The 26,666-nt window shown below is 39.1% G+C and overlaps 3 protein-coding genes across 4 annotated transcripts; all 3 read right to left on the minus strand.

The window, feature by feature from the left end:
- Positions 1–48: 48 nt before the first annotated feature.
- On the minus strand, positions 49–13,625 carry LOC108134631 (protein turtle homolog A). Of its 2 annotated transcripts, none has more exons than XM_017255017.2 (7): positions 13,563–13,625; positions 9,694–9,845; positions 3,736–3,957; positions 3,352–3,674; positions 2,700–3,257; positions 1,576–1,780; positions 49–1,512 (listed from the first exon to the last, which is right to left on the minus strand). In XM_017255017.2, the coding sequence occupies exons 2-7, from the start codon at positions 9,755–9,757 to the stop codon at positions 1,355–1,357; spliced, it is 1,530 nt and encodes a 509-aa protein (XP_017110506.1). In that variant the 5' UTR covers positions 9,758–9,845; positions 13,563–13,625; the 3' UTR covers positions 49–1,354. The 2 variants fall into 2 exon arrangements, with proteins under 2 accessions (XP_017110506.1, XP_017110507.1); XM_017255018.2 differs by having other exon boundaries at positions 9,694–9,824; positions 13,563–13,599.
- A 1,047-nt stretch (positions 13,626–14,672) lies between these two features.
- On the minus strand, positions 14,673–19,553 carry LOC108134623 (hemicentin-2). The gene is made up of 5 exons (XM_017255008.2): positions 19,237–19,553; positions 17,244–17,723; positions 15,694–16,203; positions 14,999–15,133; positions 14,673–14,940 (listed from the first exon to the last, which is right to left on the minus strand). The coding sequence occupies exons 1-5, from the start codon at positions 19,418–19,420 to the stop codon at positions 14,750–14,752; spliced, it is 1,500 nt and encodes a 499-aa protein (XP_017110497.1). The 5' UTR covers positions 19,421–19,553; the 3' UTR covers positions 14,673–14,749.
- Positions 19,554–21,035: 1,482 nt separating this feature from the next.
- On the minus strand, positions 21,036–24,472 carry LOC108134642 (RNA polymerase-associated protein Rtf1). Its single transcript, XM_017255031.2, has 4 exons — positions 24,291–24,472; positions 23,218–24,178; positions 21,969–23,153; positions 21,036–21,903 (listed from the first exon to the last, which is right to left on the minus strand). The coding sequence occupies exons 1-4, from the start codon at positions 24,369–24,371 to the stop codon at positions 21,800–21,802; spliced, it is 2,331 nt and encodes a 776-aa protein (XP_017110520.1). The 5' UTR covers positions 24,372–24,472; the 3' UTR covers positions 21,036–21,799.
- Positions 24,473–26,666: the final 2,194 nt, after the last annotated feature.

The raw sequence follows: 26,666 nt of genomic DNA on the forward strand, positions 1-26,666 counted from the left end.
CTCGATTGCTCGATTGCTCGATCTCTCGAGGAAGACTCACAACTTCAATTCGTTTAGTTTAGTTTTATTCATTCACTTATCATGGACTCAACAAAAATTACAATATTCATTTAAGACACTGGCTTTAAAGAACTCTTCTCTTTATATATGATTCTGTGCATATATGCTAAAGGTCGGCATTTGAAATCAGGTCCTCGTCAAAACTTTGTTTATTTATGGAACTTTCTGTTTTGTGTCGTTTTGATTTGATTTAGTGAGCAATCAGCGTTGCTTGATTGCGTCGATTGGCACGTTTATTGATCAGCTCTAATATTATGATTCTTAAATAAAATATATATAAAATATACATACGTACAGTGTACACGGTCAGCATGTTATGGCGATATTCCTCAGGTATTGTAGCAGAATCAAGGACGTTAATTGAAGCCAAACCCGATTATCAACAGTACACAATATATGTATATATATATATAGCTCTCTTCGATTTGTTCAGTATGCCTTAAGCATAGGTACACACGCTTCCTCACTTCTCACTTTTGATTTGTATAGTATTTTGAATCCTTCTGTTCCATTGAGTTGATGTGGCGTTGATCCGTAAAAATAAGTTTCATATGTATGGTGTGGTAGGTACACATATGTATGTCTAAGCTTTGGTCTAGTTTATAAAATATATAGCGTGCCATTTGATTAATCCCACCCGATGCCCCTCTGATTCGGCTACAAATATGTTCGTAAGTACGCTTGGATATACAAAAATATTGTACACATTGCAAATCCTAAAAGTCACTAGATCCTTACCCATTTTTGCTACACTACGTCATCGCCCGGTGAAGAATTGATGCACCATGGGGCGTATGTGTATCGACCCGGTGTGACATTCTTCCCTGGGCGACGGACTTCTTCGTTCGGGTTCCTCCTCAAAAGTGCCAACTTTTACGTGCATACAGACAAAACAAATAAATATTAAAGCTAAGGTTAATCAAAATGTTACTGTTTTTTTTTTTTGCGGTTTTAAACCGATCGTCGTTCTATCTCTGCCCTAATCAACGCTTCGTCCAGTGTCGCTTCTTTTCATGTTACTAAACTAAATTAACTTTAATCCTCGGCCTTCTTCCAATGAACCATTGGAGTAAAGTCCCTTGCTTGGCACAAATGTTTCAGTGGTGATCGCTCCAGCGTGTACTATAGCATTAACATTAACATTGACCCAAGCTAGCGGTCGCGCATTAGCATTTGTATAGTTAGAATACTTTAGGTTCGCTATCGCCCGATGCCATCGATAGCTGAGTAATCCGGAAATACGTATGTATGTATGTACACTTTTCGGTCTGAATAAATATATAAATGGCACCCCTTAGAGGCGGATTCGCAGCAGGAGGAGGAGCGCTGCCAGCAGGGTCCACATCCAATTCAGCTGCCGGATTGCTGACGCAGCTCCTCGGCCCACTGGACCGATGCCAGCCTGCATGATTTGATCCGGCGGAAGATCCATATCGCTGGGCTGTTCCGGTTCTGTTGGTTGGAAGCCATGGGTATGAGATTTAGGAACTATGACTTTAACCAACACTCTCTTACCGGATGAAGCATCCTTTGTGTACCCATCACGCACTTCGAAGATGTGTTTCGTCGAGAAGGGGGACCACCCATGGGTGTTCTTCGTCCTCACACGAACATTCCACGTTCCGGCATTGAGTTCCATCTGATGCGTGATCTTCCAGATGTGACCCGTGTTATTGTGGCGACGCGTCTGCAGCATTGCCACTGTGTTCCATCTTTCGGACTGAAATTTACAAAATTAGATTAGCTTTGAGGGTAAAGAAAATATGTAAGTGAGCTTTCTGCTTCTTCAGAACGTTAGGATGGTTAGAAATTACATTTCAAGTTGATATTAAAAAGACACAATTTAAGATTACCTAAGCGAAATACTTTTCTGAAATTGTTTAACAAAGTTGTCAAAACCTTTACAAAATCGTATGTTAGTGCTAACGAGTTTAAAAAACATAGTTTTGTATACGGAAACTTTGTTTGTCATAAACTGGTAGGCAGTGTAACAAATAGTGGTCTTACAATTAAATTTTGTTATTTGACCGCAAATTGTTTTTTTTAATGTAAGTTAACTTTTATAATATTTCTACCTGCGTTTTGAGTCCCTTTAAAAGACTACTCTTTGAGCATTTCTGAACCAAAATAACACGCGAATAAAACTAAGTTGGATTCTTTAAAAAACATTTTTGTTTTTGAAAAAATGGGAAGTAATTTTTTTATCAAACTATATGTGTATATGGGTGTCTAAAAGTCGTACGGGCGGAACGTGATTTGAGGACATTTCTAATTTATATTGCGAAAGAAACTATGTGTCTAAAATCAAATCAAAACAACCAAGAACAACTACTTAGAAAGCAAACAAATAAATGTTATAAATTTTAAGTTATGCTAATAACAGCTTTACATACAGCGCCCAATAACTGAGCTCTACCATGTCTAAGTTCGATGTGACAGATCCTCGCGACTTAAAAAATAACACACAGAAATCGTGGCTTAGACACATTTTGCTTGACAATAATGCTTCGAGTTCTTTTTACAGTTTACGTTTCGTCCTATGATTAATAACTCTTTTTTTTTTTGATCCATACAAGCCTACACACTCCAGCATATGTTATATAAAACTATTACGTTTTCAGTAACTAGAGCAGACTCACCCCAAATAGTTGATAGTCCAACATGGCCTCGGAGAGGGCCTGTCGACTCCTGACCAACCAGTGCTGGGTGACCTTGTTGCCGTCAATGGTCTCGTCCTCGAACTGCGGGATCTCCGGGTCGTAGCTGACATGCACCTTCACTTCGTTGGACCCGATGGCGTTCCTCACTTCACATTTATACTCGCCCAGATCGCTGTCCGTCACTTCCCTGACGATGAGGGTGGTGCGGTTGTGGTCGTGGTGCACCGAATCCTTGATGGAGTACTTCTCGGAAATCTGCAGGGTCTTGCCATCCTTGGTGAAGTAGCTCCGGCCGATGGGCTTGGCCCGGTAGTTGCAGTACAGCTCGGCCGTGGCGTTCGCTTCCGTGTTGACATGGTGCCGATGGGTGGAGACGATGGGACTGTAACGGACGTCGATGTGAACCGTGCCATGTGGTGGATGGCGACTGCCGTCGTCGGCCAGGCACTGGTAATCTCCGGCGTTCTTCTCGTCCACGTCGTCCAGAAGGATCACCCCGTTGTCATGTTCCACTGTGGACGGCTGGCCGCTAAGGTCCTGCAAGAAATTCGGAAGGGGGCAAACGAGGGGATGCCGGGGATAGGAACTGAGTGGTAAGCGGACAAGATGGGGGATCTGCGATTAGACATACATTAAAGGACCACTTGATAGTGATGTTGCCGGGCAGATAGGTTCGACACTCGAGCTTGTGGGAGTCGCCCTGCTTGAACGTCTGCGATCGGTCCGTAGCTTCGCGACCGTCGCAGAGGATCGACAGCCGGGCGCCAACCCGCAGTGCCGTATGTTGTTGAACCTTCTGCGGCAGGATCTCGCAATAGTAATCATCCGAGTCCTCCGGCGTCACGTTTCTCAGGAGTAGCGAATTGTTCTTCATGCCCTCCACTCGCTGGCTAATGGGGTTCTGGCCATTGGCGATGATTACCGACTTCTTGTACCACATCACCGCATTGTTAACTGTATGGATTTTAAACAGTTAAGTGCGGTTTCTTTGGACAATGGACAAGGAATCACTTACGCTGGAAGTTCCGTGCATCGCAGTTGAGGACCACATCGTCACCCGGCTTGGCATCGATCCTCAGGTCGGTCGTCTCAAAATATGGCGGTGCGTATTTGGAATCAAAGTCTTTTGTTAAATCAGTATCCGCATCATCATCGACATCGTCACCAGTTTCATATTCATATTCATCGCCCTGATAATCATTATCACCCGGTTCGATGGGCGATCCATTACAGCAAACTGCAATAACAGTTTACAAAATAATTAATTATTTATTTAACTTAAAGTTCGTTTGATTTTTTTCATATTCATAAACCATATACCACTAAAAACTGAATAATTATATTTAATTGGTAACTGTTCAGCTATTAAAATGATTGACATGTGGTTTTTACGCCCATTTTTTTTAGTAATAACACAATAACAATTATATGATTATTACGTAATTTTATTCGGCATGGGTAAGGTGCATCAGTGAGTCACCAGAATGGTGTCTGAATGGTTCCAGACTTAATTGGAACTGATAAAAATCATACAACATCCTCAGCGACTTCTGCTTCCAATCAAGGGGTCGCACAAAGAACTCGTTTATGAGAGTAAAGTTCTGAAACGGAAATGAGTTTCGAACAGGAACTAGGGGGAGATACCGCAGTGCATATTTGCAGATACTCGAATTTGATCAACTATTACTGCTATAGTAATTGCTAGAATCCATCCGTGAAACCCCTAAGATTATGCCTCGCAGAATTTCCATTTCTCCATAGAACATTTCCATCACCTCAAAAAATAATCTCGAACCAAAACAAACTTGATATGAGAAGATATATCTTAAGCTCTAGGTAAACAACCGCAGGCCATAAAAGCAGGTACAGTCAAAGAGTTAAGTCATAGAAATCTTCATTACTCTCTCTATTTGAATTATGACTCCTTCTCACCGAAAGGTATGACTTTATGCAAATCGTATGAGTAATTCTAACAACCGCAGTTTTTTTTTTTATGTATAAGCCATAACAATTTGCATGCCATATGTGGCCTATAAGTCACTTGCCATCTAACGGCTAATTGCCGAATGACTCATGAGCAACTTCATCCGTCGCATAAGGTTATGATGGATATTGTCGGGATTACGCAAGCCGCAAGCCGCAAGTCGCTTAAACTCGTTATCAATGGCCGATAAAAGCTTTTTAAGGCAGACACTCGATCCAAAGACGGAGCCAGTTATCTTATCCAATGGCCTCTCCGTATATCCGCACCGCCACGCAGTCAGTCAGCCCCTTTTATGGTCTTGGCCACTTGGACGAGACTTGCAATAAAATAAAAGCTGGCCAAGAGCAGCTGGAGATGGGGACCTTCGGCGATCTGGTTTTGGTAAATGTGGAAGCTTTTCATGGCCGACAACTGCAATCTTCGGCCCGTGGCCCGTGTCAAGGTTATGGTCCATGGAAACCGAGGCGTCCAGAGAGCGAGGCGACTCCACGCAATTGTTGTCTGCAACTAGGTCAGCACCAAAAGCCAGCCAAAAACGGGCTGGCCCAAGTGCGTCATCCAGCCCCCTTGGGTTGGAGCGTTTTGTCCTTGGATCGATGTCGGGGGTTGCAAATAAAAAACAGTGCTCCCCGGCAACATCAACAACCACTCGGCTTGAGTTCATCCGTATGGATGATGTGCTCAGACCGTCAGACCGTCAGACCATCACCCCAATCCCACTCCCCTTGCCAGTCCCAGTGCAATATTTCTAAGTGGAACAATGGCGTCAGGATGTCGTGGCGCCAGCTTCGCTTCCAGACTCTCTCGTCCTGCCACTCCCTTGTCTTTAAAACTCGAGTTCAATGTTATACACAATGGCCATTTGTGGCCTGCATTGGCATTGTCGTGTCGTCGGGAATTTGTCGCAATCCACTCAATTCCTTTTGGCCAACTTTGATGACTTTGCATTCCTTGGCAGATGAAGTCATGCACAAATATCAAGGAAAAAGCGCAAGTTGTCGGGGGTCGGTTTGGTTGTCTTTGAACATATTTATTAGTTTGAATTGTTGCTTAGTTGCTGGTATTGCCTTTAATTTGAAAGCAATTCATAAAGAAAATTAAAAAGGAATAAATATATGACAACTTACAAGAAGAATAAGTAATTACTGATATCTGATACCTAACATCTAATCTAATGATTCCATTGGCGCATTAGTGTACTTTTTAAATGTGCCTGACTCCATTTAGCTAATGCTACTCCGACATGTAAGTGGCACGAACAGCTAATCTGGGTTTACTTGTGAATTAAAAATCATGAATATGAGCGAGCTTACGGATATCTTTAATGCCCAACAGGACATCCATAATGCGATCGCGGCATTTGCCCACTTGGATGACAAGGAAAGGGAGCTGATGTTATTGTTTGACTGGTTTGCAAAGGAGACCACCAAAGTTTCTAAAAAGTGCAAGGATCCCCGTATATGTGATAGTATTTTTCAGCCAGAGAGATCCAGCAGTAATGCATTGTCGTACTGTGAGCACAATTTGCTGCGTGTGCTCTTGTTGTCAGTCATGTTTATACAAAATATATTTTATATCCAGGCACGAACAAAATATCGTTAAAAATCATATTGACCGGAATTTTTTCTAAAAATGTTCGGGGCAAGTGATTTTTAATCGCATTTATTTATCGCATTTATTTTAAATGCGGCATTTAGTCCTTTGGGATTCCCTGTGTAAATAATTGCGCATTGGGCTTAATGCGTTTGAATGTGCCAGCTAGAAAACTGGATTTTTAAACTGTGTAACATATTAATTAATTCAAAAAACAAACAACAACTGGAGCGTATACCCGTTAAGTACCTTAATATATTTTACTTATTTACAGTCTGCTTTAAATGAGTTTTTACCAGCTTTACATAGAATTTTATTTCCCTGGATGTGCAATTATATTTGCTCATTACTTTGTCCCAGATTCCCAGTAAATATTTTCTTAACTTTAGTATGAGAGTCTCAGTTAGGCGCCAGTTGAATATGCCATACTCCATTCGTATCAGGAAGGTCGCACAGGTCTGTAGTCTCGGTCGACCATTGATAACTCCCATTCAAGATTCAGTTCAAGATTTCCGATGGCAAGCAGACTGATTGCCATTTCATGATCACACTGATACTTTGGTTCTCATGTCCTCCATATGGTCAGTAGTCGCATGAGAGATCGCATACAGACGGACGCGGATGAGTTATGGGGTCAGTAAGTAAACAAATCTATAGTGGCCCAAATCGCAATCCTCGCCAAGTCGGCTGACTCAATGCAATGTGTATAAATAAACGACGGACGGCAACTTCTTGCCCCTTGCCAATCCAAAATGCACAATATTTTCGAAATATCCGCCAGATTTTGCCGAATCGACAGAAAAGGGGAAACATTCTTTAATCGACATGTCATGTCTAAGTCGATGGAGAGGTCAGATTGTGACGGAGGTCTTAAAAGTGCCCAGAAATGGGTGAGTTCCAAATGTCAGTTCCAGTGGGCAGGGGAATCTTGACAGGCAAATTTCTTTATATCGGATTTTTTTGTTTCCCATTTTGAGAAATTAATTAAATTTATTTCAAAAAATTTTAATGAGAAATTGTAAAATAACCTAACTAAAATGATTTCCTTTTTTGAATTAACCACATAAATTCAAATTCTGGATAGTTTTATTATTTCAACAAATTTTTAATTAAATGTAGTGCCCTATAAAAAATTTGATAAAAATATTGCTTCTCTACCAGTTTTCTTTTAGCATCCATTAATAAAATTTACTTATTGATTTATGGAAATCAAATATATAAAAAAAAGTGATTAATGTTATATTGTATTATTATTTACTAATGTATTATTTTCAATGGTTTTAATTTTTTTGTATATACAAAATTTTTTAAAACGATTAAACATTTATGTGTAGGCAGTATTTACAAAGCATTTTTTGGGCAGACCAAATGTGTTCTAGTTTCACTGTAAACCAAATTTCGTTTGAAAAATTTGCATAGAGACACAAAATAAACGGAATACGAATAAAACAGCCGCCGAAAAACACATAATAAATGGGAAATTAAATTGAAGCCAATTGAAATGGCAAATCGACTTCCCGCCATTAGAAACCCATGGGTGGGGCCACGCCATCTCTCCACACCCTCTGGAGCATATTGATTGATCCAATCATTGATTTATTATGCGATCTTTATTTTTGGAAATCGAACATTACGTTCGCTTGACTTGCGAATGCGTAATTTGATCATTTGGCTGTTTTCGGAAAATGCCAAATAAAACCTCCTAAAGTTCAGGCAAGCAATTATGCATATGTATATGCACGAGTATGTCAGAGCAAACACTCAAACACCAATTCCAGGAACACTTTTTATCAGACCCTGAAAAGACCTTGACTCGTTGTTTTCCAAATAAATAAACCGAATTTCCATTAGGGAGAAGTCTTTATCAACTTTAGTTCTGCAACTGAAAAGTGAACAAGAATTAGAGGCAGAAAAACAAATATTTTTCATGTTCGCTGAGAGTATTATGAAATATTGTACAAATTGACTTGGGGGCAAGTTGCTTTTGTAGGCCAAACATATTTGGATATTTTTAAGCAGCTAGACTATGGATACTTGAGAAGGCAAAGCTTCGAATTCCCCACATGTGTCTGCGTTTTAGTTAGTTTTTTTAATTTTTCCCTTGGCTATTTGCGGCCTTATCTCATGGCTAAAATTGGATAAAATTCATTTTTAATTAAAAGCCCACAAATAAATATATGTAAATATTGGAATAAACAACATCGCCTGTACCCTGGGACATCTGATAGCTTAAAACTCTGGGGGCGTTTCACGTACACATAGAAGAAGTTTACGAGCAAATATTCGACATCAAAATGCCATTCTTTGCACAGCGTTCGTGATGGCAAATATTTATTCAACTCGTTTTTTTCGTATTCCAGAACACATGGCACCCGGGAAAAGTTTGGGGAGTGGGAAGGTTTCCGAGACAACTCCACATACGTTCAGAGGTACCTGAATCGGAATGTTAACCGTTATCAGCAATTTGCGCCACAATTCCAAAAGCGAATGAAACTTAACTTTCCGAGCGGAGATAAGGGTATGCCGCTCTCCCAACGATAAGATATGCTTGTTTTTTCCACTGCCACCTACATTTTGCCCTAGTATGAGTTCAATTCACGCAAAAGATAACCCCTACCTATAACCGAGCGTATCTGGAGCTTTCTCGTCGGTGTGAGCACGAGTATTCCTATGTGGACGTGAGAGTTCATATCTGGGCTACCGTAGCTCATTCCTATTTTTGACCGATATTCGGTAATTCATAATAAAAGGAAATTACGTAAAACTCATTGAGCCGTAAAGAAGTCGTCACTTTGACATCATATATACATTTTTATGTATATATTATTTTTTTTTTTTTTAGCGTGTAACAGGGTTATTTGAATTCAGATAATTTTAAGAATTGATTACTGCAGAATACTGTTATAGCTTAATATTAATACGCACTTTATTCAAAAATAACTCTTAATAAATGCTATTAAATTACGAAATAATTAAAGCTCACTTAAATTTAAGTGTTTTTGAAAAAAAGAGGCACAAAAAAAATTTGTTTATATGTAAAATGGGTCTTTTTTTGTTAAGTTATCTTAAATGTTTAATTGGATTGTTTGCTTCTGCCATAATCACATGCCCAAGTGAGTTTTAGCCTACTTTAAAGACCAAAGTTTTATGAAGAATCTAAAGACTCTGGAATTGCTTCTTCTGCTGCACTTTCCAATCTTTCTATCTCCTTATCTTTACAAGCAGTCATAAAAATATTACACATTCATTACAACTCTCTCCAACTTTCAACCGAGATTTTCCCGGAATTCCCCCTTTCGAAGCTCTCGACAAAAACCACTTCGGTGGCAATCAGATCGTGTTGTTTCGAATTGGTTCTTTGATTTTATAGTCCATTAGGTGGAGTCCTTGACTTACCGTAGAGTTGTCCAATTAACAGGCAAATGAGCAACAGCCAAGTCGAGTTTTTCGCCTTGTTCATGATGGTTGTTGCTTTTGTTCTGCTTTGATTTTGTGCGTTTGTTTATCGGCTTTAATTTGGTTCGGAGCTGTCGGAGGTAGGTCGTTAACTGCAATTAATATGGTTGGTTGGTACTTCATTAATTTGCTAGATCCATTGTATTTCTCCCAATTGGGAGCCGCAAAAAACCGCCGAAAAACGTTTACAATTTATGTTTCGGTTTTATGATTTCTTAATTATTTTGTGGGTTTTGTATGCCAGTCGCGCCGCGGACCGGAAACTTCTAATTGGCTTCGACAAAATGCAGGGAAAAGCGCGCACTACAAACGAATTTTTTTGCAAAAACATACATATGGCAGCGGGGGCTTGGGTAAGGAAAAATATTCGACCGACCTGTAAACATTGCTCACTCGCTTGGCCGCGTTATGCAAGACGTGTCGTATCTTGTCGCAATTTGCTCTCCGTCGATAACTTTGTATCTTGAAGATATTATGATCTCTATGCGAAAATCGCCATTTGTTAGTTTTTGCTACGGCTGCTGTTGCTGGCCAATTTGCAGCTCAAGTTGAGGCCCTCTTAATCGGTACAGTACCTATTCTTCAGTGGAAACTTTTATTTTTGAAATTTATTTAGACAATAAGCTTTAAGAATATAACTTTAAAACTATTAAATCTAGAATTTCATACATAAAAGCTTTGGACATTTTAGAATGCTTTGTGTTACTCGTTTGGCAGCTTTGCAACGTTATCGTTCCTTAAATAAATACGAAAAAAAAAACTTTTATTTCCGAGCAATAATTTTAATGTCAGTGCCGTCATTTAAACTAGACTTTTTTAATGTTGCAATAAACATTAAACTCGTCAATTCCAAGATATTTAATAGACTAGTTGAATTAAAGGACGTTTGACTGTATATTTCTCTTTTGGGGCTGACTCAATGCCAGCCGGCCAGTAAACTGGGTCGAAGTGGGGGATTTGGGGGGTTCTGTTGGGTCAGGGTGTGCCAAGTCGAATAGCATGCAAATGTTAATGCATATAAATAAATTAATGTGCAAATGCGAAAAATTGTACAACACGAAAAGTCGATACAGAAAAGAGTACGCAAACACACCGATCGACAAAATTCGGGTTGCTGATATAAAAGCCGTTTGCACATGGCGTTCATAGCTCTCCCATACTAATACGCAACGATTTGCATATTCACATGCACATATTTGTTTATATGCTCGACTCATAAAACAAACAATTTTGTAATGCCTGATGATCATAATCCATCGCTGATGCATTTGCGAAAAAATTTGAAAATTTCGCAACATTTGGTATACAAACAGTAGTCGACTGAGTGATTCTCTTTTTAGCACTGTACTTGTTATGTTTGCTGAAGCAATTTCACACATTTTTTGATTCTATTAAAATAAATCCCAGATGAGCAAAAGTATATTAAGTGGAAGTCTATTTTTTTCTGAAAGTGCGAATTTCTTGGCTTGTTAAAGTTATTTAATATAATGTAAATATAAATAAAAATATGGTGGCTACCATTGGAGAAAGATTTTGACTTGAAACCAAAATATTTTTTACTAAAAAAATTGTTTAAAATTTAAGATATTCCTATATATGACTGCTTAAAACTAAAATATTCTAAATTGGTCTTTGGAGTATTGATTTTTTAAGCTATAATTAATGGAAGATGCAAATACTTTGATTTTATTTAATTTTCTTGAGCTAGTTAAATATCTCCCCTATTGAACTGCAATAAAAAATGATAAAACAATTTCCTGGTCTCTAACTCTTTGAAGAAAGACAATTTATAAATTTAAAATAAGTATTTCAATCCAGGAAAAAGGCATCGTCTATTGTCGGCAAATTAAAGGCAGGTTCCTGGCAAATACTTTTGTTTGTATTTGTTTTTTAAATTCCTTCATTTTCCCTGCCTCACTTAGCATCCCTGAACAAAAGCTACCTAACGAGCCACAATTTCCTCACTCACTTGTGTAACCGCGTTTTTCCCAGCCACTTTATTGCGGGGTGTCATCTGAAAAGACAACACCTGAGAAGTACGACCAGCTATGTGTACTAACACTCGTTGACACCTACGTCTACCAGCCACGTTTAACTATCACTAAACTGAATTTTCCGACCCTCTGTTTATCAATTATAAAATCAAAGGAAGGGGGAAGGTGCAAACTGGGTTCTTTTTCTTCCATACTCTTGCAGAGAGTGTTATTAATACACCATTGATTTAGACAGGGACAATGTGATCTACCCCTTCATCTTAAAAGCCATCGACATGAAAAGTTTTAAGTCGTTTTAATTGTACTTTCGCAGATTAATTACCCAGAACGGAATATTAAATATAATGATTGGCTTAGGAACAAAAAAAAGAAATCGATAAAAACTTAGTAACTAATGACACATAATTAAATTTTATAGAAAATTAAATTATAATTGATAAAAACTAAGTAGTATAAACAACGAATAATTATTAACTGACTAATAAATCTGTACCACAATTCGAAGGGTATATGTGTAAACAATAAAATTGTTAATTTTTGTAACTTTTATATAAGAATAAAAAACTTGTCTTAGAAATCCAAGTGATTATAAATCTCGGCTTGTTAAAGCTAACTTTTTGGTTTTTGTTTTTTGTAAGATTATATCTTTTCTATTCTGTCTAGAGAACCCTTGAATTCTATGACTTTAAGGGTATACATTTTTCGGTTTGGTAGGGATAGAATTCTTGTTTCGTTTTTTGTTAGCTCGTATCTTCTGCCTGTTGGGTTCTCTTCAAATCAATGCCTTGATTGTTGTTGTTTTTGTCTTTGGCGCTTTGTTTATTTACATTGCGCTCCAAGTTTACACACACAGGCACACACAATCAGTGCACTTGTGTAAAAGTGTGGGTGGCGGGGGGTGGGATGCAGCTGTCTTCTATCCATATAATGCTTTTTTGGGGATACCAAATGGAATTGAAAACTTTTCTCTTATTTTCTTCACAGTTTTTTGCCTACTGTAAATAAAAACAAGTATAGAAAATTTGTTTTCCATTCAGCGTTTTTGTTTGCATTTCCCTTTTTTTCCGTTTGGAGCAGCTGTCCCCCGATTGTTCCGCTTTTCCGCTCGGCTTTGAACAGCCCTGCCCGCTATCCTCTTGCATTTTCGCTTTCATTTGACCATTTTTCTTTGCCATTTCTTGTGTTGTTTGGTGTATTTTTGTTGCCGGCACAACGACAGCCAATTTACATAGTTCCACATATTTATAGAATGTGCAGCGAAGAAGCTGCCAAACGAAGGAGGAGGCAGAGAGAAGAATTGCAGCTGAAACTGAATTTGAATATCTGCCAAATGGGCTCCAAGGAGTAGGATAAAAGCGAAGATATAGAACACATCTGCTGGGCTGGCCATTATTATGAATCATCGCCTGTCGTCTTGGCCCGAAGCCGAAATCACTAAGTCTTTAAGTTCGGCATCTCAGGGCCAGCGCGTTACAGAATGGATGCGAATGGAGCGTTCAAGATTGTTATTTTGTTTCGTATTTATTTTGCCCAGAGAGCCTAGAGGAAGAAAACTGGTTTCTTAGCTGCTTTGGTCCCCAGATACCGACGCGAGATGAATTTCGGCTGAAGCGTTACAAAAGTGGTTTCCTCTTCTTTCTTTTGTTTTTCCCGATTTCGTACGAATTACGTTTAACACTTTCGCCCGCACGCCATTTTAGGTGACTTTTACACGTTTTAGCCAGGTCGTATGCAAACGTTTACAGCTGTCGGTAAGTGCCTTAAGCCTAGGGTTTTACGGGGGAGTGAGTTCAGTTGGAGATATTAGATGGAGACCTTTTCGTTTTTGCGCGGGAGCTTCGTGGAGAACCGAATGCGATGCTGTTCAAACGACGACTGAGAGTAAAATGTGCTGCGGAGTCCAAAAGCACGATGAAACGAATGGAATTGGGAACACCGGCCCCAACTTACTCTCTCACATATTACATATACTTACATAGTCTTACGCTCCCATTGCACTGGGGCCTGCCTGCAGATAACAGTCCATTTCTCCCTGCAGAAAAACACAGGGTTACAGAGAGAGAGAGAGAGATAGAGAGCGCGTCTTTGGGCCAAAAAAATGCGATGCTTTACTTCCCGCAATGTCACTACCAATTGAACTTCAAAGAGGAAGCCCTATAACGAAGTAATGCCCTGAAAAAAGTTGCAGGGGCCTATGGGTTTAGCCAGACAGGAGACTTGGGTCTTGAATTCGGAGAAAATTATCACTCATACGCACTGAAGGTTACTTAAGTTTAGTTTGACAGTTAAATTGGTGGCCCAATTGAAAAGTTCACAATGTGAAATTGGCAAATTTTAATTTTAACACTCATAATTTTCTCATATATTATAATTTTTATTTTTTAGTAGTTGTGGTTTTGTCCGTTTTACTTGTTTATTGGTTCATATTGAGCTTTACTTTGAATTAATTAAATAATTGCACAGCATGCGTTTAGCATCTATGCACTATTGCATTTTCAGTTTCTTTTGAAAAAATTGGGTGGAATAAGGCTTATAATTCTTTTTTTTTTGCTAATTGTATAACATGTTGACAGCGTTTTACAAATGTTAAATAGTCAAGCTATTAAAAAATTATTTTAAACAACAAAGAATAACGTTGAAAATTCTTAGTTGCTTAATAATAAATTAATAATAAATAAATAAATATTTTCAAAGCAACAATTTTTTAAGTTACTTGTTTGAATTTTTTTTACTTCATTTGTTTTTTTGAATTTCTTTGTTTTATAAAATGCAGGCAGAGTTAAAAATAGTCCCTAAGTCACAGATAAGCTTTGTTCATATGTTTTTCATGATATAGTGCCCAAACAATTTTATCTGCTTCCGAATGATTCAATAGATTATATTTTAATATGAGTCACCTGAGACTAAAGACATCTTTCACACGAATTCATTACCATTTTTTTATTTGCTGTTGCGTAGATAGCGAGTTCAGTAAAAAAAATCATAATTTGTCATAGTTAAACCTAACTAAATAATAGTAATAGTTTCATTAGACAAATGGGATAGATTAAGCCACTGACTTTGTCCACTGAACCCGAGTTGAACATCATGCTGGCCGATAGAACCTCCGATCTTTGCGTGATCTCGTTGTGAAAGTCCTCATCGATTAAATCTTCCTGAAGTTCCGATTCTGTTGAATAATTTGGTAGTTCAACTGCAGATAGAAATTTATATTAACTAGGAGTTTAAATAAGTCATTTTATTTGCATTACTTTCTCCACCAGTTGCAAAACGAACGATCTTGCTGTTGTCACTCCAGCCAAAACTATTTCTGGCCAGCACGGAAACTTCGTACAGGCTTGCTGGTTGGAGGCCATGTAGAGTGTACGTGGTGATGTAGATGAGTCCTATGGTTAAAAATAATAACAATTATAATTAAATAATAAATACTAAATATTAATTGTCGAAATTAAAACTTGCTCTTGGTCAAAGTTGTTTTCAAAATTTAAAAAACGCCATTTGTACTTATATACTTCCGGATCGTATTCGATCTAATTAAATTTTTATTTATGTAGGAATTTAAGGCGTAATAGTAGGCCTTAAACAAGTATTCTGTGACCATGCGGTCTCTTTACAAGGAATACCTTAAAAGTTATTCGAAAATGTGATATGCTAATTTCGGTTGAATTGAATTTAAATGGAATTAAGAGAATTGACAATTGTACTGAATAATAAAGAAAAACAATGCAAACACCAAAGTTAAATAAGGTTGATTGTCTTAAATATTATTGGTAAAGATAAAAAAAAATATAGAAGCAAATACAATAAAAATGTAAGTAATAAATTCAACAGTTTTTAACGATTTGATCGAAAGTATTATTATAAACGCCAAAATGGTGTGTTACCAGTAAGTTCATTTTTTTTAAAACCAACCATAGAATTAAATTAAAATAAACAAAACCCTTACCATTCGTGGACTGTGCAGGAATCGTGAGATCCGTCCAGTTGGTTCTGATCTGGCGGGTGACATTGTTCGACGGAATCTGCCGGAACTTGAGCTTGAACTCCATGATGGGCAGCTGGCTCTCCGTCTGCCACACGAGGACATGCGACGTGGAGCTCTGGGTGCCCGGGTTGATCTTGAAGAGGCAGGGCATCGGGCGGCCGGTCAGCTCGACGTTTCCGCTTTTGATCCCTATGGCGTTGCTGGCCCGACACTCGTACTGCCCCATGTCGGCATTCCGGACGCTCTTCACCACCAGCGTGTGGCGCACGGCGTTCACATAGTGATCCAGCGAGCGGTTCGCCTGCAGCTCCGACTCGTGACTGCTGGAGTGGGCTCCCAGGGCCACCGGCAATCCATGGTGGAACCACTTCACCGTGGCGGAAGGTGCCGCCTCCACAATGCACTCCAGATGGGCACGGGCACCCAATTTGGTGTACACCACCGGTTGCGTCATGCTTACCTCGGGCGAAACTATGTAGTGCAAAGAGGTCAAATAATTGATTTAAATTGTTTATTGTTTTTTTTGAAATTGAAACTAAATAAGCAATTCTGTGACACGAGATTTTGGTATGCATTTCAACACTGGTAAAAAAATGGAATAGTAAAAATAAATATATGCATATTGAATTATAAAAAGCATATTTCTTATTTAAAGTAACTATAAAAACATTTAAATTAAATACAAAACATATTAAATTCCTTAATTTAATATTAAAATATTTAAATCAATGTTGTAAATATTGAGTTTAAATATTGGGCAATTTGTTTATAATTTTATCATATTAGAATTGAAAATTTTCAGATAAAAAAAAAACATAGTTAAATTAAGAATGTGTCATATTTAATTATAGTACGAAAACTAAATAATTTTTTAAGTTTTGAAAAAAAATAAGCGGTTAACGCATTCTGCACATGCATGCATATGTGGCTGTATTGAGAATAGAATAAAAAACAAATACAATGATAAAAGAATGTTATATTTTAAATAAATATGTGAATATTAAATTGACGTGTCTATTATAAAAGTATTTAAATTCAATAAAAAGTAAATATGTGAATATTAAATTGACGTGTTTAATATAAAAGTATTTAAATGAAATATTAAATCATAATATTAAATACATTAGATATCAAGTGGTAAATATTTTTTTTTTAAATATATATTTAAGTTTAATATGGTTATATTTAATACTCACATATTTAAATTTAATATTTCATTTTTTTATTAGTACCGTTTATTACGTTTTCTTTGATGATCATATTTTTTTGCGCGATCTTGCTAAACATATTTACTTGAATGAGGTTATCACGCTCATCCTTGCCGGAAGAAATACAAATTTTACACCCACCCTCAACCACGCCGAGAATAAAATTTGATTACAGCAGCAAAGCTCATAAAAATAATAGTAGCTTAAGCATTATTATTGTTTTGTAATATTTAAAAAAATCAAATATGGTTACTTTGCATATCTTAAGCCTAAATCTAGATAATTATTTTGAAGATAACTTACACAACACATGTAGATAGACACTGGCCACCGCAGTCTCACCCACTCCATTGCTGGCCACGCATTCAATGAGGCCCGCCTGGTTCCTCGACTTGATGTCCAGGACCAAACTTTGCCGATTTCCCGTACTGCTATGCGGCTGCAGGACCTTTCCGTTCAACCGCCAGGTGATCACCGGCTGGGGAACTCCTTGGGCCTCGCACACCACCTCAACGGTGGCTCCTATCCGCTGCTCCGTGAGATCCGAGGGCTCAATGAACACTTGGGGAGCCACTTGCACTTCAATAGCGTGCTGCTGCACCACATGACCCGAGTCCGAGTTCATTTCGCAGTAGTAGTCGCCGGTGTCACTGGACTGCACGTTGGCCACCTGCAGGCTGCCATTGGGCCAGAGCGTTATCCGATCCAACTTTGGGATCTCCGGGTGCCTGGAATCCACCAGGGCCACATCGTCCCGATGCCAACGGACATAGCGAAAGGGAGCTAAGGATATAAAGTTTACAAATTTTTACAAATGTCAATAAAAAGGGCACCAAATATAATATTTGGTATACAAATATAAAAAAGTATAATATGCCAAAAGATTGACAAGTCCCTATAGCTTAGTTAATATATAAATTATAGGGCAATATTCAATAATGGGTGATACTTTGATACATCCAAGACGAACTTGTTGTTGGCTATCTATTGAAAAAACCTAAGGAACTTTTAGTCCGACAATTTTTAAATTAGAATAGATTTTTCCGAAAATATTTTATAAAGTTCGCAATCAAGTGAGCACCACCAGCAATAATTGAGGAATGTTTACACTGATCAAGCTAAAAAATCTTGCCCAACATATAAATATGTACTGCATTTGGTTGTCATATGTATGTTCGCGCAGTGCAGTCATCAACTTTCGTTATGCTTTCAAGGGTATACATTTCTAAAGCATTTATGGACAAAATGGATTTTTAAAAAGATTAATTCGCAATGGGCATTTATTTAATATACATATAATGACATCATGTCTGTAAAAACATGTGTGAACGGCACAAAGTATTCCAAACGCATTTGGACCGAAATAAACAAGATAAACAAAAATACTCAACCAAAAGAACATAGACAGACAAAAATTGCTTTTTGATCTGATTTTAATACTAAACAAATCCCGTCTCCAACAAAAAAGTTTATTATATCAAAATGCGCCAAATGAGCTATTCATTTTTCAAATTTAAATTTAACCATGCTGACATTTTTTGATTTTTAGATTTTAGCTTATGAGCTAATATTGATTCTAACTCAAGATTATTAAGGTTACATATTTCACTATCCAGAAAACAGGTCGCACAACAAAGCAAACTCTAAATTATAATAATAGTAAAGATTAAAAAATGTGATGAGAAACTAATCAGGCACAAAACCAAACTTATTTTTATTTGTATACCCGTTACTTCGACTTAAACAAAGATATAGATCATGAAATATGACCTTCAAATATATATTATTATATTCAATTGATTTGATTTATGTGAATAACCATCTAATAGTCTGAAGTCAAAGTTGCATTCAATTTTGGTATGTAATTTGAGTTAATGAAATGCTGGTGACGACGTCTTTGCATTGGGAACCAATTGTATAACTTATGTGTAATCTTGTAACCCTTTCAAAACTTCATTGCATCTGTCAATAATCCTTTAATTGGGCAATTAACAATATGTCTCGGGAGGGTTCTTCCACAGCGACTTGTATCCGCCGCTAAGTGTGTTAGGCGTTCAATTAACAGAATCCGTTTCTGGACTTTTTCCCCAGGGCTCTGTGTTATTGTCGGATAATACCTCCATTTGTGCCATTGTGTGTTCATTTCTTCAATCGAATTAAGTCCCATTGTTATGGTCAATTGCTACTGGTGGACGTTTCAAGGCTCCAAAGCGGGGCTAATCGTCAATAATCCTCACGATATGCACTAAGAATTGTAGCTTACTCTAATATAAACTTCCATTTAGTAATCACTTACTATTTAAGGTGCAAGGCAGCTGGACTGTGTCGTTCTCGTAGGTTTTCACTGTGGTGGGTATGCTCTTAAACTTTTGGCTGTTCTCAAGATCGTTGTTAAAATCCAGTTCAGCTTGCACTTTGCCAAGGATCAAGATCAAGCCCACAAACAAACACCTCAAAATCGAGCACTTATGTGGCAACATTTTACTTGCACTTTTTTATTGGCTATATTCTTTTAAATTAAATTAAACACTGATTTGGTAATTCTATAATTCACGGTCGCGTGTCCGAATTAGAACGGTCCGCTCTGGTCCGCGACGAAGTCAACTTTGAACTGATCGCTTGAGCTGTCCGCGAAGCCGTTGCCAGCGACCCTAAGCCGCACATACTGCACATTCTACATACACAGAACACACATGCGTACAGTGGAGCCCCGAGGGGCGGACAATGGAAGATGCCCGAGTCCGGGGCGACGATGAAGAAGCCGCTGCCGGACAGCACCCAGCACCCAGCACTTGTGTATAAGGCAAGCCGATGCCGGTTGATTAGTCGCCGCCAAGGGGATTCTCCCACATGGGCACACAGAGAGAAAAATGTTCATGAGACGATGATTTCAGTATTTCCATTTGATATAGAAACCTCTGAACTATATTCTTCATTAAATATTAAATTTACTAAAATTATATTTTCAGACTTTCTTATTATTAATTTATGTAGTTTTAATTATATACAAATATTTAATAATTTTCCTGGTGTAGCATTTAAACTCGGGCTCTTGTTACTGACAACTTTCTTAAAGGACAAAAGACATTAATTCGTTGCAAGAATTTTTCATTTCATTTGGCTTGCTAATATAAAATGTACATATATCAATCTTTAGTTTTTTTCCGGTGCAGCTTAGATACATAAGTATCTGTGGGATGCACCCACACCGATGCCGTTGCAAGAACATTTGCATGGGCCACGCATCGGTAGTTTTCGGATTCAGAATCGAGATTCCGCCGCTGATCTATTACACTCTCCGCTTCAGAGAACGTGCTGCTGTTGCATATTTCGAGATAAAATGTCATTGTACCACAATGGCTCCCCTTCAATCCAGCGTCATCATTGTGATCGGATCAGTCGTATTCACCATTTGGGAACAATATGTTCGGGGCTGCCAGGTTTCCAAAAAGAAAGAAGGAACAAACTTTGAAAATATCCAAGCGGAAGTGCATTATAGAACAATCAATTCAAGTTTATTTCAAATTAACATCCCATGTATTCTGTATTGTAGCAGAGTAAGATGTAGATTTCTTTGGAACGGAAACATTTCTTAATATTTGCAGATCTCTTAACAACGTTTTCTGTCTGACGAAACAACGCGAAACGCGATCACTTTCAATTAAAAGACAATTTCATCGAATTAATTGAATTAATTTGGTGAGAACATGAAAGGAGTCTGCCAGCTGCACAAACAGCCAGCAAACCAATTAAAACGAACGAAATGCCGCGGACTTAACATAACCCAAGAGAACGACTGGGTCGAGAGTGGAGTCCAAAAGTTTACTTTTTAATTTAAGTTTAAGTTGGAAAAGGCGCCAAGCCAGCAATGTTTGTTCGTTAAGAGCAAGAGAATGAATTCTGATAATTTAAGGCAGTCTGCAAAACTGAATGTTTAAACTTAACTGAGAAATTTTATTTAGCATGATTTTGTTTGAAAATTGTATTTTTCTTTTTCAATTTGAATTTATTACTAAACAGATACTTATCAAAGTAATCTTCATATTCACGTTTGCCTTCCCTTTATGCCCAATCCATTTTAGTTAACAATACAAATGCACTTTATAGTTGTTTTCTTTATTATAAATAATTATTATTTGTGTATAATTAAGTATATGAATGCTGTTGCCACAATTGATGAATTTCGCCTAAAGCTAATACAGCATTGAACGGTTACAACCAACGAATACACGCTCATTCTATGCTCATATTTCATTTAATCAGCCTGGAATTCTCCCTGGAATCTCCTCCTTCACACTTGCCATTTGCCTGAGTAAACAATTGAGTTTTTGCTGTAAACTAATTCTGTATAAATTATGTTAGTTGTTAATTTATTAAACATCTCGTCGAGAATAATTGGGATGGGTTGGGCTGGAAATCTATTTTCGTAATACAATTTTCAACTTAAATTCTATTAATATTATAATAGAGCTTTATCAATCTATAAATATTACTTAATGAGTCCCTTATTTGCATAAGAATTATAAATGTTCGATATTGCTGCCGCGGTTGTTTGTGCTGCTTGTATAATTTCACTAAAAATTTAATCATAAAAGTGTTACCGAACAAACACAAACAAGGAAGTATACTCGAAGAGTTTAATTTTGATAAAATATAGACAATCCTTCGCTATGCCTGATCTAATTCAAAACATTCTTTGTCAACCTAAAAATACAATTATGAACTGTAACTGTAAACCATTCATCTTTATGCTCCTTTTGTTGGGCGAGTCGTCGTGGCATTAACAAATGTTTGCTGTAGTCATTTGGACACTACACTAAACTAGGACGTTAACATGTGAGGCTTTGTCAATACATTTCCTAGATTAGGCCGCGCTTCTTCTTGTAATCCTCCAAATTCAACGAACGCTTGGAGACTGTTTCAGCTGGTTTGTTTGCCGGTTTGGGCACAGAATTCGTACTAACTGCAAGGGAAAATAAAAATTCACAATCACCATAAATTTGGCTGTGGAAATGACGGAAATCTTACCCGGTAGCGGCACATCCAAGTCGATGTCAAAGTCATGCAGTGAGTACAGACTGTAATCCTTGGAGTCCGTGGGCTTAGCGCTGGCATTCGAAGTACCCGCTTCGTTGGGCCTCTTTTTTCCTGGGGGCGGCGGTGGCAGTGGTGCCAGCTGCATGTCATCGTCGTCCTTCTTGGCACCCTTGAAACCCATGCGCGGCTGAGTGATCCGACGCGTGAAGGGATCGGAGATCTTGAGGCCCTTGTTTGCCCGAGCCTCCTCTAGAATCGCCTTCTCGGCATCCTCCACGTTTTTCTTCCGATTGCGATCGTTTATGTAGGAGATAAGATTGAGGGTATGCGATCTCCTCTTGTCCAGCTCAGAGGCACGGTTCTCCAGCTCGTCGATCTGCTGGCCCAGATCCTGGGCAATGTCGTAGTCACCCCTCAGCATGGCCGCATCGCGCTCCTTCATCAGACAGGTCTTCTTCATCGCATAGTTGGTGGGTCGGTTGCGGAAGCGGTTCTTCTCCTCCACAATCTTGTCCACGTCCTCGTCCTTGAACTCGTAGTTTAGCGCCTTCTTGATGTCGCTTTGCTTAATGGCGATCAGGTCGATTGTGGGCATCTGAACCTGCGACTGCTGGCACACTTCGTTCCACTTGTTGAACTCGTTCTCGGTGAACTCCTGGTTCGAAATGAACTCTAACCGGAACACCCGCTCCTGTGTTCCGTGCTTGAGTCTCAGTCCGCGGTTGGTACGCGTGGTGCCCAGGCTGTAGATCTTGCCCGTCTCCACCACGCCCACAATCTCTGCCACCCTATACACGGGCTTCTGTCCATTGTTCCCAATGCTAATTCGCACAAAGCAGTTGAGTACGGTGCTCTCAAAGATTGGCAAGTTAACAAAACGCTCCATTTTGTAGCGCGACAGTCGCAGCTTGTTCAGATCCTCGCGTGTGGTTATGAATACAGGTCTCTGGGGAACCTTCTCGTCGTCCTCGGACTCGCTGGAAGCCTTGCTGCTGTTGGAACGCGACCGCTTTCCCGTGGGCTTCTCATCTTCATCCCAATCGCTGCTGCCCGAGTCGTCCGAGTAAATCTCAGAGGCTTTCAGTTTCACGGCCGATTTGCAGCCGGAGACGCTCTCCAGTTCTTCCTTATCGTCATCACGATCTCGTTCAGCCAGGCGCTTGGCTTCTTCCTCCTCTGCAAGGTAGTTGGGAAAGTAAAAATGTTAGCATCCTATGGTATAACCTTATTATTTACTCACCCCTTTTGGCCTTGCCCTCACGCTTGGCTTTTAACAAGGCCATGGCATTGCTCCGCTTGTCGTCCGTCTTGTTGGCCTCCACGTTCTTCTTTCGCTCCTTGGATCGCTCCTTGTGATCGAAGTAATCGGATACGCCAGCGGCAGCTGCCTGATCATCGGGCAGAATACTGGCCACCGCCGCCGAAGTGGAAGCCACATCTCTGTTGAGAGCGGGCGAGGACAAGGGACTCGCGGACCGCACATCAATGCTGGGTTTGGTCTCCGCATCCGATAGCGTGGATATCGAAGCTGGTAGTGGCGCAGGCGCTTGGGATTCCCTGGCCTTCTTTGCCCTTTTCTCGCGCTTCTCCTTCTTTTTCTTGGCCCGTTCTCCCTTGTTCTTGGACTTCTCCTGGTTCTTCTCGCCACGCCTGGCCAACTTTAGTTTTCTCTCGATTTCCCAGCGCGTGCGCATGATCTCGCGCTGCTCAATGCGCTTGTAGATCTCCGTTTCACGCTCCTTTTCGGACAGACCATTGAGTCGCCTTCGATCCTCTTCGTCGCCCATTAGGTCGTCGTCGAAGCCGTCATCGAACTCCGAATCGGAGCTGGAGGACGAGGAGCTAGAGGAATCAGACCCTGAAGAGGAGGAGTTCGATTTGGACTTGTCGGAATCGCTGTCGGACACCTCGCCCTCCTCATGCTCGCTGAGTTGGGCGGGCTTGGCAGCCTCCGCAGGCGGCTTTTGCTCCGCTTGCGCCTGGGCAGGACTTTGCCTCGCCTGCGGCTCCTCATCTTGGCTGTCGTCATCCCAATTTGACTCCGACGAGCTGGAGTCCCTGCTCGCCTTCTGACGCTTCTTCTTCTTGGAGGCGGGGGCTCCGGCTTTGTTGTTGGCCCAGTCGGAATCGGAGTCGGAGCGTGAACTTGATTTAGCCGCCGTTTGGGGCTTCTTGCGTTTCTTGGCCAACGACATCAGGTCCTGTGGATTATATATAATATATGTTAGACACATATCCGCATTGATTTTCGTTACATCGCAATATGGAGAATGGGGCGCGGACCAGGTTTCACCCTAATTTTTCTCCACTCACCGATTCCAGATTGGTCTCCGACTCGCTGTCGCTATCACTGGAATTGGAGTCGATCAGGGATTGCGTCCGCCGTTTACCCATTGCTGTTCAATTTGCTGGCCTTCTGTAGGTAATAAAATTTAACCAAACAAGTACGAAAAAATGTAGTGCGTGCCGTTAGGTATGGCAGATGAGTGCGATAGTTGGCAGTCGATATATCGATGTTTTGCCTTTTCTTGCAGCAAACCATCGATGTGCCAGGGATGGCAGTTAGCATCGAACAGGGCTACGCAGCTATCGAGCGCACAGACAAGAAAAACAGCTGATTGAGAAAACCTGCCACAAGTATTTGGGCAACGGTATTTTCATGGAACACTTTTTGTGGGAACAGTTTGAATTTAAAGGTAACGTGAAACCCCGAATACTAAATATTTATTAATTTGTCTGTCCGTTTCCACGCAAACTCTCGCAAACTTAATCGTGAAATAAAATAATGATTAAATATTATGAATTATACCATATTTCAATGGAAGCTATAATATATAGTCGTTTGGTACGAATTAACTTAAAACTCCACTTTATCTTCATTTAGAAAACAAAATTCACTTGTTTATTAGTTTTATTTTAACAATCTATACAGATTTGATAACGGTTTTAATGAACAATTTGTCATAAAGAAATGAAACAAAAAATAAAAGCAAAATAGACAAGCCACCTTTTGCAAGCCTGTTGTCCCATAGGAATCTAAGTGATCTTTTGTCTGGTCCATTATATTTGTGTTTGCTTACAGTTTAATAGCAATGATAATAACTAAGTTGCAATATTAATTTTAATTTAAATTATTTTAATTGATTTAAATGCTTTTCTTTTTCTTGGCATCAAAAAAGAAGTAGTTTTGGTTAACGGTAGCTTAACAATTAAATGGTTTTCAAAAATTCAGCATATACCTACATTACATATTTTCTACAGCAAAATATAAATAATAGACTCGAAATATGAAAAAAAAAAATACGTCTGAAACACAATAGTGCCTCGAATCGCATATTAATCAACGAATGAGAAGTGGCCTGATTTTAACTATTTCCATAGATAAAAAATCAAAATGTTTATGTGTTTTCCTTTAATTTTCTGAATGTTTTGGGGGTAGGAAATTTGAAAATGATATTGTGGAGATTTTGTCCTACTATGATTTAAAAGCATTTTTTTGGTGTTTTAAATTATTATAAATTACAATGGTACTTATACGAAAACGGATAGTGACATTATAAAGGTAAGTGCCTTTCGCTTTTTTTAATATAAATATTGTTAAAAAAGTAATGCATTTCATTAACAAAAATTAGGAATTTATTTATGTTACTTTAGTTTAAAATTGTGACCGGTAGACTCTTTGAATCTCCTCCCCAATATCATGTCAATAACCGTTCAATTCGATTTCGAGCCCAACATCTTTCGGGAATTTTTCTGCTCGGACAGGACCTCCGTTCTCCCTTCAACTTTCCCGGATTCACGCCGGGGTAAATGGGAAATGCCTTGCGGCTGGTGCAGCACGTGCACATTTTGCCGCGCTGTCGAGCGCAACACTGAATCACACTTAAAGCAGAGTTGAAAAAATAAAGCGAAGCTGTTCGAGCAAGGTAAACAGAAGGGTGGGGGTGCAAAGGAACGGAATGGCGACTGTTGAATTGAAATGCAAATTTTGGCATCCCCCTTCAATTTGCATGATATCGCTATGTGGCGCGGGCATGATGACTTTGTGTACCCTGTAATAAACAAACATATGTACATATATCTGCACACTGGTAAGTGGGTTATGAGGCTTTCACCCGCGAATGTGCTTGTTTTGCGCCCACGCAAAAACACTATTTAGTAAACTAAATTAAAGCAACACCTGCAGCCCCCACAGAAAATAATTTACAATCAATATTAATTAAAATGCAGGCGAATTCCGGGTGCCTCGAGCGCGTTTTCCCTGAGTTCTGGCTGCCAGGGGGAATGAATGTGGAAAGGGGTGAGTGGGGGAGGGTATTTTTTTTTTGAGGCGGAGGGTGAAAAACGCACCCACATACAGACTTTCATAATTCGCCTTAAATGCTGCGAGGCAATTTGCAGTAGCAACAGCAGCAGCAGTTGTAGCAACAATAACAGCGGCATGAGGAAAACCATTGCACATTCAACAAAGTGCACATTCAACAGCAACAACAACAATTACAACTAAAAAAAGCAGCAATGCGTCAGCTCATAAAAACAACCCACTCAAGCCAGCGCCCACCCCAAAAAACCATGTTCTTTTACAGTAGATGCTTGATGTCAAGAATTTTAATTAGTATACAATATATAGCTTGAAGTTTAAAATTATAAAATAATGCTATAAATAACTTTTTCTTGCATAAAAATATT

This window comes from Drosophila elegans, unplaced genomic scaffold, assembly GCF_018152505.1.
Source record: "Drosophila elegans isolate 14027-0461.03 unplaced genomic scaffold, ASM1815250v1 contig_520, whole genome shotgun sequence".
Classification (NCBI taxonomy): Eukaryota; Metazoa; Arthropoda; class Insecta; order Diptera; family Drosophilidae; genus Drosophila; species Drosophila elegans.